Source organism: Diadema antillarum, unplaced genomic scaffold (genome assembly GCF_040938485.1).
Source record: "Diadema antillarum isolate AM-2024a unplaced genomic scaffold, OU_Dant_1.0 seq00000097_RagTag, whole genome shotgun sequence".
NCBI classification, from domain to species: Eukaryota; Metazoa; Echinodermata; class Echinoidea; order Diadematoida; family Diadematidae; genus Diadema; species Diadema antillarum.
The window spans coordinates 88347-102312 of NW_027271186.1; the positions used below are offsets into that span (position 1 = coordinate 88347).

Consider the following 13966-nt stretch of genomic DNA (forward strand, 5'->3'; position numbering starts at 1 on the left):
AAACGACGGTTATTTATTAGATCTAATGTTAGCTTTAGAATCTAGATCTAACGTTAGATCTAGAATCTAATGTTACATCTAGGTTCTAACACTTAGGAGCCGTTCTTTGTTATAGATCTAACAGTTAGACGAAATTCTAGACATAGGACCTAGATCTAAATAGATCTAGGGATCCTAGAGGTCTAGTTCTAGATCTAGCACCTAACATTAACAATGTAATAGAGAGTCTAAGAACGTTTCTAAATTCTAGACCTCTTCGATCGTTGATTAGGCGTAGGCCCTAATCATTTTTAATTTTAGAAGATTTTTCATTTACATCATGTGAGCCAGTGATTTCATGATTTAGCATTTTAGATGTGCTAAGCCTGAGGATATTGCATTTACTTTTTAAAGACCTTCTAGACCTAGACCTCTATGGCCTGTATATAAACAGTAGGCCCCTGGCCTAGCAGTTCTAAGTACCGGTAACACTAGGTGTCTAGAAAAGGTTCTAACCTAACGTTAGTTAGGTCTAGGCCTAAGCATATACTGCACGTTGCCAGATGTAGACCTTACTAAGGTTAGAAGTAGGCCTAGAACAATCTAGTTGGGTCAAATTCTTTAAAGCGGAAGTAGGACCCTAGGCCTAGATTCTAAACTTTCAATCAGTTGTAGACTATCTAGACCGTTTTATATGGAACATAATATGTTACTGTTAGACCCTACAGGGGTAGATATCTAGACCCTCTAACAATTACATTTGACCATCAATGTCAGTTGCTGAGTTAGTCTAGCGTTAGACCTCTAACATTAAGCCTTCAAGTTCTGTTCTCAAACAGTCATGACAGTAGATAAACCGAATCTCCAGTGTGGAGCACCTTTAGGCCTACTATAAAGAATGAGAAAATTCCCTCCTTCAATTTAAGCCTATAATATTTAATTTCATGTATCACAGACAATTGACTGTACAGATATTTTTTTCAAATAAAAATTAGATCAAGAAATCCTCGGATTGAGGTTTTAAATGATTACAAATCCACTAACTGTTATTTCTCATGCAAATTTCAAATGTTCAACTAAATAATTTATTAGATAATGTGTTTTTTTTCCTCAGGGATTTATTCCTACTATAAAATAAACTGCACTTTTTAGATACTTCAGATGACATACATACATTTCATCATGTCTCAGTCTAGTCACATTGATCTGCAGTCTGTTTACAGACTTTGTGAGGAGGTCTGCACACTGTACCGTACAACATGGGCAATTGCAATACAACTATGTACGTAGGCAATGCAATGTACTAGTATTAGGTTGCTAGTCTTGGAATTCAGACCCACATCACTACATGTGCATGTTTACAATAATGCACTACTTTATACTGGTTTTCCTATGGTAGCAGGTGGTTAGTCTGTGTTGCAGACCTGAGGGGGGATTGTTGGAACAGTCCAGTATTCTTAAGCACCTTTTTACTAAATTATTTGATATTACTGATAAAGGATTATCAAAGCAGTATCTACCTCTTGAAGAGAAATAGCAAAGCGTGGCATCACACCGGTTCAGATAAATGTTGGACAATGACAGAACCAGGTGTGTTGCAGCTAATATTTTTTTTTCTACCAAAACCACTAGTCTACCAGCAGGAGAGCTGCATTTATTGCATTGAAAACTTTGTTTTGGGTATTGCCCCACATATTTCCAAACAAATGTAACCTGTTTCCTTTGAGATTGTCCGAGTCCCATAGGTTTAACACAGGGACTGCTCAGTTTCTGTAAGCACTTATGTATTGTTTTCCCTTCTGCTCTCTATGTGTTTACTTCTTATGGAGGTTATTCAAAGGTTTAAAAAGGGTAAATGTTTATTGTTTCCAGAGTTGAAGTAAAATTGAGACATTTTGAATTCTTCTTATAATATCTTTACATTTGTAATTTCACTGATAAAGACTCCAAGTGGTTTGAATATTTTGGGTCTGATAGCTATAGACATGCTATTCAAAAGTAATGTTTGGTTGGTTCACATTTGTAATTGTAATTGGCTGGTGAACAAAGTCTAGGGGGAAGTTTACAAAGGCGTAAAAAAATGGCTTAGAGTGGAATATTCCCGACCACAGAGGCGGTTTATTCAAATATTTATGATGCTTCATGTCAAAATGCATTCCATCCCAAATCCATGTGATTAATAGGAGGAAAAAGTGTACTACATTAAAAACAACAATAGTTCAACTAACCTCATGCGTCCAGCAGCAAAATGAAATGATTGCTAAGTTCTAGTGTCTTGTCAATCAAAGATGATGTTACATAATGACATTTATTCAAGTCAGCTACAACTGTATATCTATAAGCCAAAGTGAAGGGGTGGAGGTGGGGAGAGAAGAATGAAGTAAGTTACTGGTACCGGTATCTGTAGTATTGATTTTAATTATATTCATTTTAATTTTCTTAATTCTCTTTAGGTCACCATGGATTGGAGCATTTGTGTAATCTGCCAGGAACAAACACAAGAAAAACTTCACTGTCCAAAAAAAGGGGGACTCAATGCTGAAAAGGTTTATGCTTCATTTTTGAAAAATGTTGAGGAGTTCAGGAAAATAAACGCCTTGCCAATTGATGTGGACTTTGGATCTGAAGGAACAGTTGAGGCATTTGTGAGAAACAATGCCTTGTGGCACCGTTGTTGTCATCAACAATTTAATAATGACAAACTCAAACGCAAATTGAAAGGGGAAAGAAAAGATGAAGAAGAAGGAGATGCACAATGTGACATGAGACGGTCAAAGCGCCAGAAGTCGGGATTTGAATACAGGAGTTTGTGTCTCTTCTGTGAACAAATTGGCAATGACAAACTGCATAGTTTTCAAACATTTGAAGCTGATCAGTCTCTCAGGAAAATGGCAAGTGATATGCAAGATGAAGAACTCATGCACAAAATAGCAGGAAGTGACATCATTGCTCTAGAAGCGAAGTATCACATAGATTGTTTGACTAAATTTAGGAACAATTATAGGGGCCATCAGCGCAAAGTTGGTTCTTCCAGTACAGAAACGACAGAGGGCGAACGAGCACATGCTCGAGCATTTGTTGAGCTGGTTTCTTATGTTGAGCTTGCAATAGAAGATGGGCAGTACATCTTCAAGCTATCCGATCTCCACGAGAAGTATGAACAGCGTCTCGAAAGTCTTGGACATCATGTATCTGTGAACAAGGGCCGGTTGAAAATGAAGCTTGTGGATCACTTCTTCGAAACAGGCGTACAAGAACAATCAGATGGCAAGAATGTTGTTCTCATATTCCCTGAAGGTATGCAACAAATGCTGAAGGATGCTCTAAAGGACAAAGACTACCAAACTGAAGCTTTCCTGTTCGCCAAAGTTGCGAAAATCTGCAGAGAAGAAATGTTCAGGAAAACACATTTTGAATTTTCCGGCAGCTTCCCCCCGAATTGTCAGAAGATGCTTCCAAGTCTTACACTCCTGTCATCAATGATCCTTTACGGACCAGACTTAAAACACAATGAGGATGGTGATGACTCACAGGCATGTTGCACAATGGCCCAGATGTTCCTCCATAATTCAAAGAAGAAGAGCAGAAATCCGACCCCGCATAAACGCCAGTCTCAGGATAGAGAACCACCACTTCCAATCTACATTGGCCTGAACATCCATACCACGACAAGGAACAAGCAGCTGATAAATCAACTGGCCAGGCTTGGTTTAAGCATCTCATATGAGAGAGTTCTACAGTTAGAGAAGAAATTATCAGTTGCAATGTGCAAGCAGTTCACAGCTGAAAACATTGTGTGTCCATCCATTCTGAGGAAAGGCATTTTTACAGTTGGGGCACTAGACAACATTGATCATAACCCATCGTCAACTACAGCTAGAGGATCGTTTCATGGAAGTGGCATAAGTGTCATCCAATTTCCTACACAATACCATCCTGGACGGAGGCGGGTATCACAGTGGTTTCTTCCTGCAAATCCAAATGAGAGACCTCAACTGCTTGATTCGTATAGCATAGTCGAATCAGTCCATCTCAAAGCATCATCTACTAGTGTTCCCAAGGTTACTATGACGGCTGTAGATGGAAAGCTTCAAGACGCACAAGAAGAAGAGGGAAAATGGATTCAGCATGCCTCTGAACTACTCGACAGACAAACACTTAAGAAAGGAGAAGTGATCTCATGGGCTGCATATCATGCATCTAAGCAATCACCTCCTCTTGATCCTCCTGCTGTCATCGCACTTCTCCCTCTCTTCCAAGAGAAGGCAGACTCGCCTGCCATGATAAAGCATGCTATGAATGTCCTTGCAACTGTCACTAACTTCCTTAATCCAGGCCAAATCCCTGTGTTGGCGTGTGACTGTCCAATATTCGCTAACTGCAAGCACATACAATGGACCTGGCCTTCAACCCATGGTGAGGATAAGTTTGTGATCATGTTTGGTGGATTTCATTTGGAGAAAGCCTTGTGGACAGCATTTGGTGATTTCCTTGACAAAAGCGGATGGACGGAAGCTCTTACCGACTCAGGTGTTGCATCATCAGGTACAGCTAACTCCTTCATTAAAGCTGCTCATGTTACAAGGACCCGACATGCTCACCAGGTAACTGCCCTAGCTCTTTCGAAGTTACAACATCAGGCATTTGAACAGGTTGCAGCAACAAGTGGGAACCGAACATTTGAGGATTGGAGACATTCTATGTCTAGTAAAAGCCCTACCTTCCAGTACTGGGACTTGGTTTTGCGAACTCAGATTTTGATCCTGATATTCATCAGAGCTCATCGAGAGAGGGACTTCCTCCTCTTTGTGGAGTCACTGCAAAGCCTGATGTTCTTGTTTTTTGCACTGGACCACTACAATTACTGCCGTTGGGTTTCTGTCCATCTGCGAGACATGCAGTCCTTACCAGACGCTGTATCAGAGGGGCTCCAGAAGAACTGGGTTGTAAGCAAAACACAGAAGAGGTTTTCTGCACTTCCAATTGATCAAGTCCATGAACAGGAAAATGCAAAAGTCAAAGGTAAAGGTGGAGCCGTGGGCTTAACCGAAAATCCTGATGCTTTCCAACGATGGATGCTTGCAGGTCCCGAGCAAGCCAGACTGTTGACAGAGTTTGAACGTGAATACTTACCTGAAGAAGATCCAGAGGAAAACTGCAAACATCATGAAGAGACTCAATCAGATCAACAATCTTTCAGTAGTCAAACAGCAAAACTGATTGAGACAATCAGTGAATATGGCAACCCTTTCCTTGAGGACCATTCTGAATTGTTGGTCTTGCACTCTCGGGTATGTGCTGATAAATCAGTGGTAGAGACAGTACAGCATATCGAAGAACTTGGTTCCAGTCAGTATCAAGCGTACAATCGGGAAGTGTTCATTGAAAAAACCAAATCCATCCATGCACCAATCAAAAAGAATTCTCTTCCGCTCTTCAAGACATCAGTGAAGACACAAAGGAATCGCAAAACTGCAAAAATTACATCTCTTCAGAATGATGTGAGCCTCTTTGGTCGCATGTACATCGCAAACCAGCTGCGTGATGGTGACCCAACAGTATTCTTCAGCCACGAGAATCAGGTACACCCACCATCTCTATCAATTGGCGGGAAACTGCGCTTGACATCAAGCAAGTCCAAATTACTAACATGTCTGGACACAAATGGACAAGGAGAGCCGCCTGCACACATAGACTGTAAGATTTTTGATGGTGCAGCTCTAGTTCATGGGTTGCCAACATCATCCGTGTCTACATTTGAAGACTATGCAAGAACAGTGTTCAAGCCCATTCTGGACCGTGAATTGACAGGAATCAAACGACTAGACTTGGTGTGGGACCGATATTTAGCCTGCAGCATCAAGGAATCTACTCGACAGAAGCGTGGAAGTGGATTGCGCAGAAAGGTAGCACCCACGACCAAAATGCCAGCCAACTGGAAAGACTTCCTCCAAGACAGTACTAACAAAGAAGAGCTGTTCGCATTCCTGACACAGAGAGTGGCTGAACTAGAGTGTCCCAAAGAAAAGGAGCTGTATGTAACCTCAGGTACGTTATTCTTTATGTACTTCTGATTTAGACAATACTATCTCTAATAATTATAAGATTAAGATACATTTTGTGTAATTACAACCAATGCATAACAAAAGCTTGATGAGTGGGAATTAGTTTGGGAAGAGCTTCATATGATCTCACTAATCTTGAAGTATTATCCATGTAACTTTAGAACACATGTATCTATGGGTCCATAGGCAGAGAAGAAAATTCAAAGTCTTTCTCTTTTTCTCTTTTATGACTTTTCAGGTACTTCGGTGATTGCAAGGGGTGATTGTGAACCCATGGCAGACTGCACACATGAAGAAGCAGATACAAGAATCACAGTTCATCTTCAGCATGCAGTGGAGAGAGGGTCAAGGAAGATTGTAATCCGAACAGTGGACACAGACGTTCTTGTTATTCTCATCGGACAGTTTCCATCATTGTTCATTGAACATCCTGACATTGACATTTGGGTGGCGTTCGGTGTGGGGAAGAACTTCTGTCACTACAACATCAATAACATTTGCAAACATCTTGGAGATGACAAGTCACGAGCGCTGCCCCTGTTTCATGCTTACACAGGTTGTGATACCACGTCTTGCTTCCTTGGAAAAGGGAAGAAAAGTGCATGGAGGGTCTGGAAATCTTATCCTGAAGTGACACAAGCATTCCTTCATTTTGTGGATCATCCATTCCAAGCAGTAGATGTTTCATCTGAACATATCAGTTGTCTTGAGCGATTTACAGTCCTGATGTATGATGTGACAAGCAATCTCGTCTCTGTGAATGAAGCGCGCCGAGAGCTCTTCTGCAAGAGGAAAAGAAACCTGGAGAACATACCCCCAACTCAGGTACGTTCATTTGCACATTCACAGTCACTTTCCTTACCCCAAGGGATAGGACATACACGGAACAAGAAATTAAATTGCAAATACTTTTGAAAAAAACATGATTAATGTCCTGAAAAATCAATGAAAATAACATAATGATACCAACATCAGTGTTCATAGTTTAAATAATCATTTCCTATAATGCAAATGGAGTTAATCATTCTGTTGGGCAATGCGATACTCAAGTTCTTGTTTGTACAACCTTCAAAGCCTGGTGGCTTGTTTTGAAACTTGCTATTATGAAAATAGTATTTAAGTACTGGTATTAAAAAGAAACAGATATGATAGGAATTTGTCACCATCTCAACCAAACAGTTCTTTTTTATGTTAAGGTAACATGTTATTATTTGTTGAAACAGTTGATTAACTATACAATATATCTGGTGTGGTTTTTTTTCCAAACTATATTAGGATGCACTGCTCCAGCATATCAAGAGGGTATTATACCAAAGTGGCATTTGGACAACATGTCGCCAGGCACAATCTGCAGTTCCTTCTCCAGAGGGATGGGGATGGACAATGGAGGATGGTCACTGGGCACCAGTTTGGTTGACCATTCCTGAAGCAGCTAAAGCCTGTAAGGAGCTCATCAAGTGTGGCTGCAGGGCAGAAGCTGGATGTGTTTCTCGCTGCAAGTGCTCGAAAGCTGGATTACCATGCACAGAACTCTGCTCTTGCTGCTGTCAGAAATAAGCTTGCCCACATGTCAGGTATAATTACAAAATTGTATGCTAACCGGGTGCCAGAGAAGCCCACAATGATGAAAACACAATAATTAACCAGAGCTGGAGCCAACTTGTTTTACTAATTATTTATTTTTGAATGAAATTCACCTGGTGGTAAGCTACAAAGTATATGTGACATGTATATTGTACACGTTTACAGCTCTAGTTCTGTTCCAGATCTTGTCAAAGTATACACATGATAAGACGATATATCATACTAGTATTGGTTACAGTAAGCAAAGCATGAGTATACAACAGGAGCATTGTTTATTTTCATGATTAGATTATGAAGCCTAAGTCGCACAGAAATAGTAAATTCAATGACATACCAGAAGTGAAACCACGGAAATAAAGCAGAAATACATTTTTTTTTCGAGATTCATTGCTTATAAAAATTCTGCTATACCGGTACATTATATTGATCAATCATACCAACCCTGGTGGGAGTCTCTTCAAAGTCATGGAAGTTCTAACAGGGATGCCAAGTGCAAAAGAATTTTATTAGTGAGATTTTCATGGCTCAGCATCTCGGCGCATGAGTGAGGGTGGGAGGTTTTTTTTACCCCTCCCTCGGTATCGCGGTAGGGAGCTTTTTCAATTTTTAGCTCTTAATGATGCAATCAGGTTCATACTTAAGTGACTGTTTTTTACCTATTTTGAATGACAAAAGGGAAATATACCTTCAATTGCAACTATCACATTAATCCTTTGGGCTATGCTCATTATTATAGGCCCGAGTTGCAGACTTCGCTCGATGTGTGAGAAAGATGGGTGCCATGCGTGAGATTGTGAGATGGCCCCTAAATGCTCGAGTCTCACTCAGAATGCGTGAGACTTGGTAGCTCTGTTCTAAAGTCTCCTATGAATTTAACCAAAATCTAAATGTGTAGTTGCCATGGCAACATATACCACTTAACATTCAGAAAAAAGTATTACAAATACCTCCAATCGTCCAGTCGATCAGTTGCACCTATTCAAATGAAATCTCTTCAGAACTGGAAGTTATACTGTATAGCTTCCTGTAATCAACTTCAACTTAAAACCTTTGTATTGGGTTGCCATGGCAACGTAAAAATCAACGATCATATTCCTCCCCTACTATATTTGCTTTGTACCTTCTTTCATATCAAGCTTGTGAAAATTTCATCTTTCCTACCTGGAGAAATAGGTAAGAAACCTGATTTTTTAGAAAAAAAGTTCATTGACCTTTGACCTTTGACCTTTGGCAAATTCACTCCAAATTAGGTTGAAATATTTTAATTGTTCTCATTATTCTTCCAGCCAGGTTTTATCCAGATTTGACATTCCTGACTCGAGAAATAGCCAAAAAACCAATTTCATAAACAAAGGTCGTTGACCTTTGACCTTTGACCTCCTTCCCAGCATCAGTTTCTTTGGAGCACCCTTTTTTTTGAAAAGGCATATCATGAGGTACCTTTGGTGAAAAAATCATGCTTTTGTCCACCGTGTCACGATAATTTCACTAAGCCACCCCACTAACAAGGTCATTACAATCCTCAGGAATGAAGGGAGGAAAGTCTGGTTTTTAACAAGAACTCTTTTCTCTGATAAATTTCTTCATGTTTCCGCATAATTGCTCTCAGAGTAAAAACTGGTTCACAATTATTTTTTCTGAAGTGCCAGATGCAAGAGGTTATGATTTGTGTATAACAACATACAAATATACGGTACACTCGTATGTGCAATGTATAAAATGTGGAATAATAAGTCATAATTTGGACATCAAGTTATTTTTGCATATTGAACTTGCATGTTTGCTTGATGAGTCAGTGCGAACAAGTCCCCTTCATCATCACAGAACAGTCTCCTTAGAAAGACAAAACACTGATAAATGAAATCAGTATTAAGACTGTGAATTGTGTGCAGTGCACTGTAATGTCAATACACACTGGGACAGATGACTCATGCCTAATCAATATTATCATTTGGCCTGAAAAATCAAATTGAATCATTCTGGATTTTGCCTTGATATCATGATGCCTGTTTAAGTCAGCATCATGCATGAATTGAATAGGCATCCACGCAGAACATATTAAATTATGTACAACTACAATGTATAAGTATGTATCAAAACAATACAACATATTAAATTATGTACAACTACAATGTATAAGTATGTATCAAAACAATACTGTACATACAGTAAAATCGGAACTATCAAATACAAACATGAAATCAACGATATCTACATTGTACATCTTGCAATTTGAATGTGTTCTTACCGATCAGCATGACAATACTTTTGATTTTGGCTTTGAGCAAACCTGTTACGTGAAATTTCTACATTTACATGCAAAGTTCCATTTATTGTAAATTTAGTAGTCTTGCCATATCTATTGTCATATACATTGTAATTTCACCTCATTTTGTCTCCTATGCAATATTAAGTTTTGTTGCACATGTTGAATGATTAACTATTCTTGAGAGCATGGAGATTTTGCAGTGAGGACAGCAGAGCAAAAATGAGGATGACAACTGACTAAATTCTCTTTCAACTCTTGGTTACATCTTGTCTCGAAGATGCTTCTGGTATGTGTCACCTGCCAGACATTGAAAAAAAAAGTACTAAGAAAAACCAAAAGAACAATATCTGCAAGTACACAATTGTAGGGACCTCAAAATAAGTAGGCATGCATCCTGGAGTGGAAGTGTGGCACCGAGTTCTAAGCAACCATTCAAGGATATCATACATAAAATCTACTATGTATTTGTGGCAACTGGGTGGAGTGGTGAGCATTTGAGTCTTACATGTACATGAACATGTACATACTGAGTACAAAATGTACAATATGTGTACAATTTTTTGTATTATACCACCTTGTACCATAGGAAATGCAGAGTCTGATTCCTATATTTTGCCTGGCTACATAGTCCTTTCTATAATTTTCTTATAAAATGGAAGATATACATTACGCCCTACATGTACATTGTACACACATACATTGTACAGTACTGTACTATTGCACAGTACAGCACATGTACATGTACAACTGTACATATCTGACCATACACACAAGAAATAAAATATACAATGTACATCTAGAACTACAGGGTATACCAACAACTAACATGCCTGCTTCCAATACAGCTGTATGATTGCATGCACCCAGGTGTAGTGCCCCACCTGCTATGACCTTCACCATCCAATCTACTGTATGTATATTGTAATTATGCTGTGCATGTACACTCTTACTTTTACTTTTTAAAACATAAATCTAATTAATCTAATTACCCACCTAATACTGTGATTTAATAGTGAATGTTACATACAGAGACACACTTACAAAACTATATTACTGCACATCTTTCCGAAAAGCAAGTCACATTGAAGGTCAATGTTTAATCTACTGGTAATGCTAATAAAAGATTTTTTTTTTCGTTTGGACAAAAGGTGTTATAAAACAAGACTAGAAATGTCACTATTGCATCTGGTATGCCTCCAACATGTTGCATTATTCTCCCAGTACTTGAAATTTACTGATCTGTTGTGTTCGAATATAAAACAACTGTATCTTTGGGCCACACTTCCCATCAAACATACTACATGTATTAAAGCATCTATCGCCTGTAACAGCATGGTCTGTGTAATTTCTTTGAGAAATGAAACATCTACTTATTATAATCAATTCAAATACATCTCACATCTACTTATTATAATCAAATCAAATACATCTCATTCCTCTTTGTGACCCTACATTGTATTAAATAATCTTTATATATAAATTTTCCTCAGATATTACATCCTGTATGAAACTTGACGCACTTCACAGCACATTATTGCTCTCAGTCCCTGAAACCAAAATCCCCAAATTATACTCTAAAATCATTTGTCTCCCTATGGACACATCTAGCCAAGGTGCAACCTGAGGGTGAACGTATGATATTGAAATCACACTACAATAATGTTCACCAAATACTGCATGCCAAGGCGGTAAAGCTTTTTCCACGCTCAGACTTCATTTGGTCCCTGGTCTGCCTGAGGGGCAATTATGAGAGCTATAGTATATTGAAACCAACCAGATTACGCCCACACAGCCTATGCCATGCATGCACAGGAAACACAAACACACAAACACACAAAAAGAGTGGACAAGTAGACTTTACATACAATCTACACACAGTGCCATTGCATATAATGTATAGAAGCATATACAAATAAAGACATTGAATGTAATAATGATGATTATTGATGATTACAATAATAACTAGAGAAGCACTCTGAGAGCACAGACCTCTGCCAAGCAGCTAATTTCCACCAATGATCTTGTTTTTCCATAGAGATCAGTAATTTCCACCCATGTATGTGCATGCTGAAAATCACCCGATTTCCCAATATACATTGTAGAAGCCTTTTGTTACATCATCAACTTCCAGCTGAGCAGTGAGTCTTGCCCTAGCAGAAACAAGAGCATGCACTGTAGTACATGTATGAAAAACTTTAAAATGTGCAGCTTGAACTCCCAAGTGCATTGATCCTACCTGCCTAAATATCAAAAATCCTTCATAAAATCTATAAAAATTTCCCAATCACTACCAAAATTTAATCATCTGTTCCTTGTGTCATTCTCAACTTTTCCTGCAAGTTTCATCCAAATCCGTTCACAACTTTTTGAGTTATTTACACACAGACAAACAAACCAACAAACAAACAAAGGGTAATGAAAACATGACCTCCTCCCTTGGCGGAGGCAATAATAACAATAATAATAATAATAATAATAATTACAATAACAATAATAATAATAATAATAATGAAAAAATTATACTGATATAAATTGACAGATACAGCATTAATAGTGGATATAAACAAGATAGAAAGTGCAAAAAGTGTCATGATAATGGAAGGAAAAGAAAGAGAAGAAAAGAAGAAGAAGAAGGAAAGAAGAAGGAAAGAAGAAGAAGGAAAGAAGGAAGGAATGGAGGCTGGGAAGAGCTGGGCTGCAGCAAATACTGGATCTTACACCGTACCTTGTTTCTGGATCAGAATCTCATTCTCATTGGTCGGGTGGACGTACCAGAAGGTAAAGCAGCGGTCGTTCAACTCTGGGCAGTGGATGGTTTTGTTGTCTGGCAGGATGCGCCCCATGACCTCATCCTGGCTCATGGGGTCATGCTGGTTTTCAGATGGATGGTAGGCACAATAGATGGCCTCTACACCTCCCATGCACATACCTGAAACAGCAACATCAATGACTGATACAATCACCAGTCCACTAGATTAAAGCTAACAACTTGACATACAACTGTACACCATGCAGTCAAAGAGGTACATCAAGAGACATATTGCATAAGAAAAACTCAGTGTGGACCAGAATTAAAGCACAGAAACATACTCCCCCCCCCCCCCCCCCCCCCCCCCCATAGTAAGTTCATCTCTCAAGCCTGTATAGTAACATTTCACTGTACAATGTGGGTATTATGTTGGAGCAACACTTAGTTTGATAAGCGGTACTGGTACTATGGCAGGAATTTATACATTTTCACAAATATGTAAACAACAATCTGATAAAATATCTGTAGTGACACTACCCACTGACCTCTTACCATGTCATTCCATTCATCATTATGTCTTTCTGTGAAATGCACTGTAATTTATCATTGGACATTACAAGCGAAGTGGCTGGGAAATGACTTTTTTTTTTTCCTGCAAAAGTTTAAGTATTCTGCATCATTGAAACAAGTGATTTCTTGCACATCAAATCACACTCTTGTGTACTACATGTACAACATACTGTACTTGTAGATAAGGGTCAAATGATAATTTACAACACTGAATTGACACTGAATACAACACTGAATTGACGGCCAGCGCATGCGCTGGCTGTAGTATTCAGTGTATGTAGCTCTCCTAAGGTCTTCTCGACCGAGTCACATTCAGTCATCAATTCGAACAGAAAGGGACTATTGGCAGAACCAAACGTTGCCCGAAGCCTGTTTTCAATACTTCAACTTAATTGGTAAGTCTTCAAATTGAAGAAATTTTTGGATTTTAAGTTGATATTTACCCGCGATAGTAAATCTGTCATGATCCTGAATGCTACAATGCGAAGCCCCATTACGCTATGCATACGGGGCTGCTGGTCGCTATGCGTATGGGGCTGCTGGTCGCAGTTAATTGCATGATTACTAAGACATGAGAGCACTTTGGGGCAAGTAAGTCTCACAGTGTTAGTTATATGAAAGGTACTTTACCCTGAAACACAAACTAAGACAAGGAAATTCAGGGACACTTTTGAGGTACCAAAACTTTATATTATCTTTAATAATCTTGGACAAATAATCACAATGAATGAAAACAAGTACATTGTACCT

At 38.8% G+C, this 13966-nt stretch overlaps 2 protein-coding genes across 2 annotated transcripts in view; one reads left to right on the forward strand and one right to left on the reverse strand.

Annotated features, from left to right (window-relative positions):
* LOC139726714 (uncharacterized) overlaps positions 1–13966 on the reverse strand; it is a 49119-nt gene that overhangs the window by 24193 nt on the left and 10960 nt on the right. Inside the window, exon 3 of the mRNA XM_071637699.1 lies at positions 12623–12826. Coding sequence (XP_071493800.1) covers positions 12623–12826 — 204 coding nt within the window. The remainder of the gene's footprint in view (positions 1–12622; positions 12827–13966) is intronic.
* On the forward strand, positions 5499–7601 carry LOC139726715 (uncharacterized). The gene is made up of 3 exons (XM_071637700.1): positions 5499–6027; positions 6283–6869; positions 7320–7601. Exons 1-3 carry the CDS (start codon positions 5499–5501, stop codon positions 7599–7601), a joined length of 1398 nt encoding a protein of 465 aa, XP_071493801.1.

Coding starts and splice junctions, on each gene's coding strand:
- LOC139726715 (XM_071637700.1), top strand. CDS start 5,499: ATGTACATCGCAAACCAGCTGCGTGATGGTGACCCAACAGTATTCTTC. Junction 6,028..6,282: donor GGAGCTGTATGTAACCTCAG/GTACGTTATTCT, acceptor ATGACTTTTCAG/GTACTTCGGTGATTGCAAGG. Junction 6,870..7,319: donor AGAACATACCCCCAACTCAG/GTACGTTCATTT, acceptor AAACTATATTAG/GATGCACTGCTCCAGCATAT.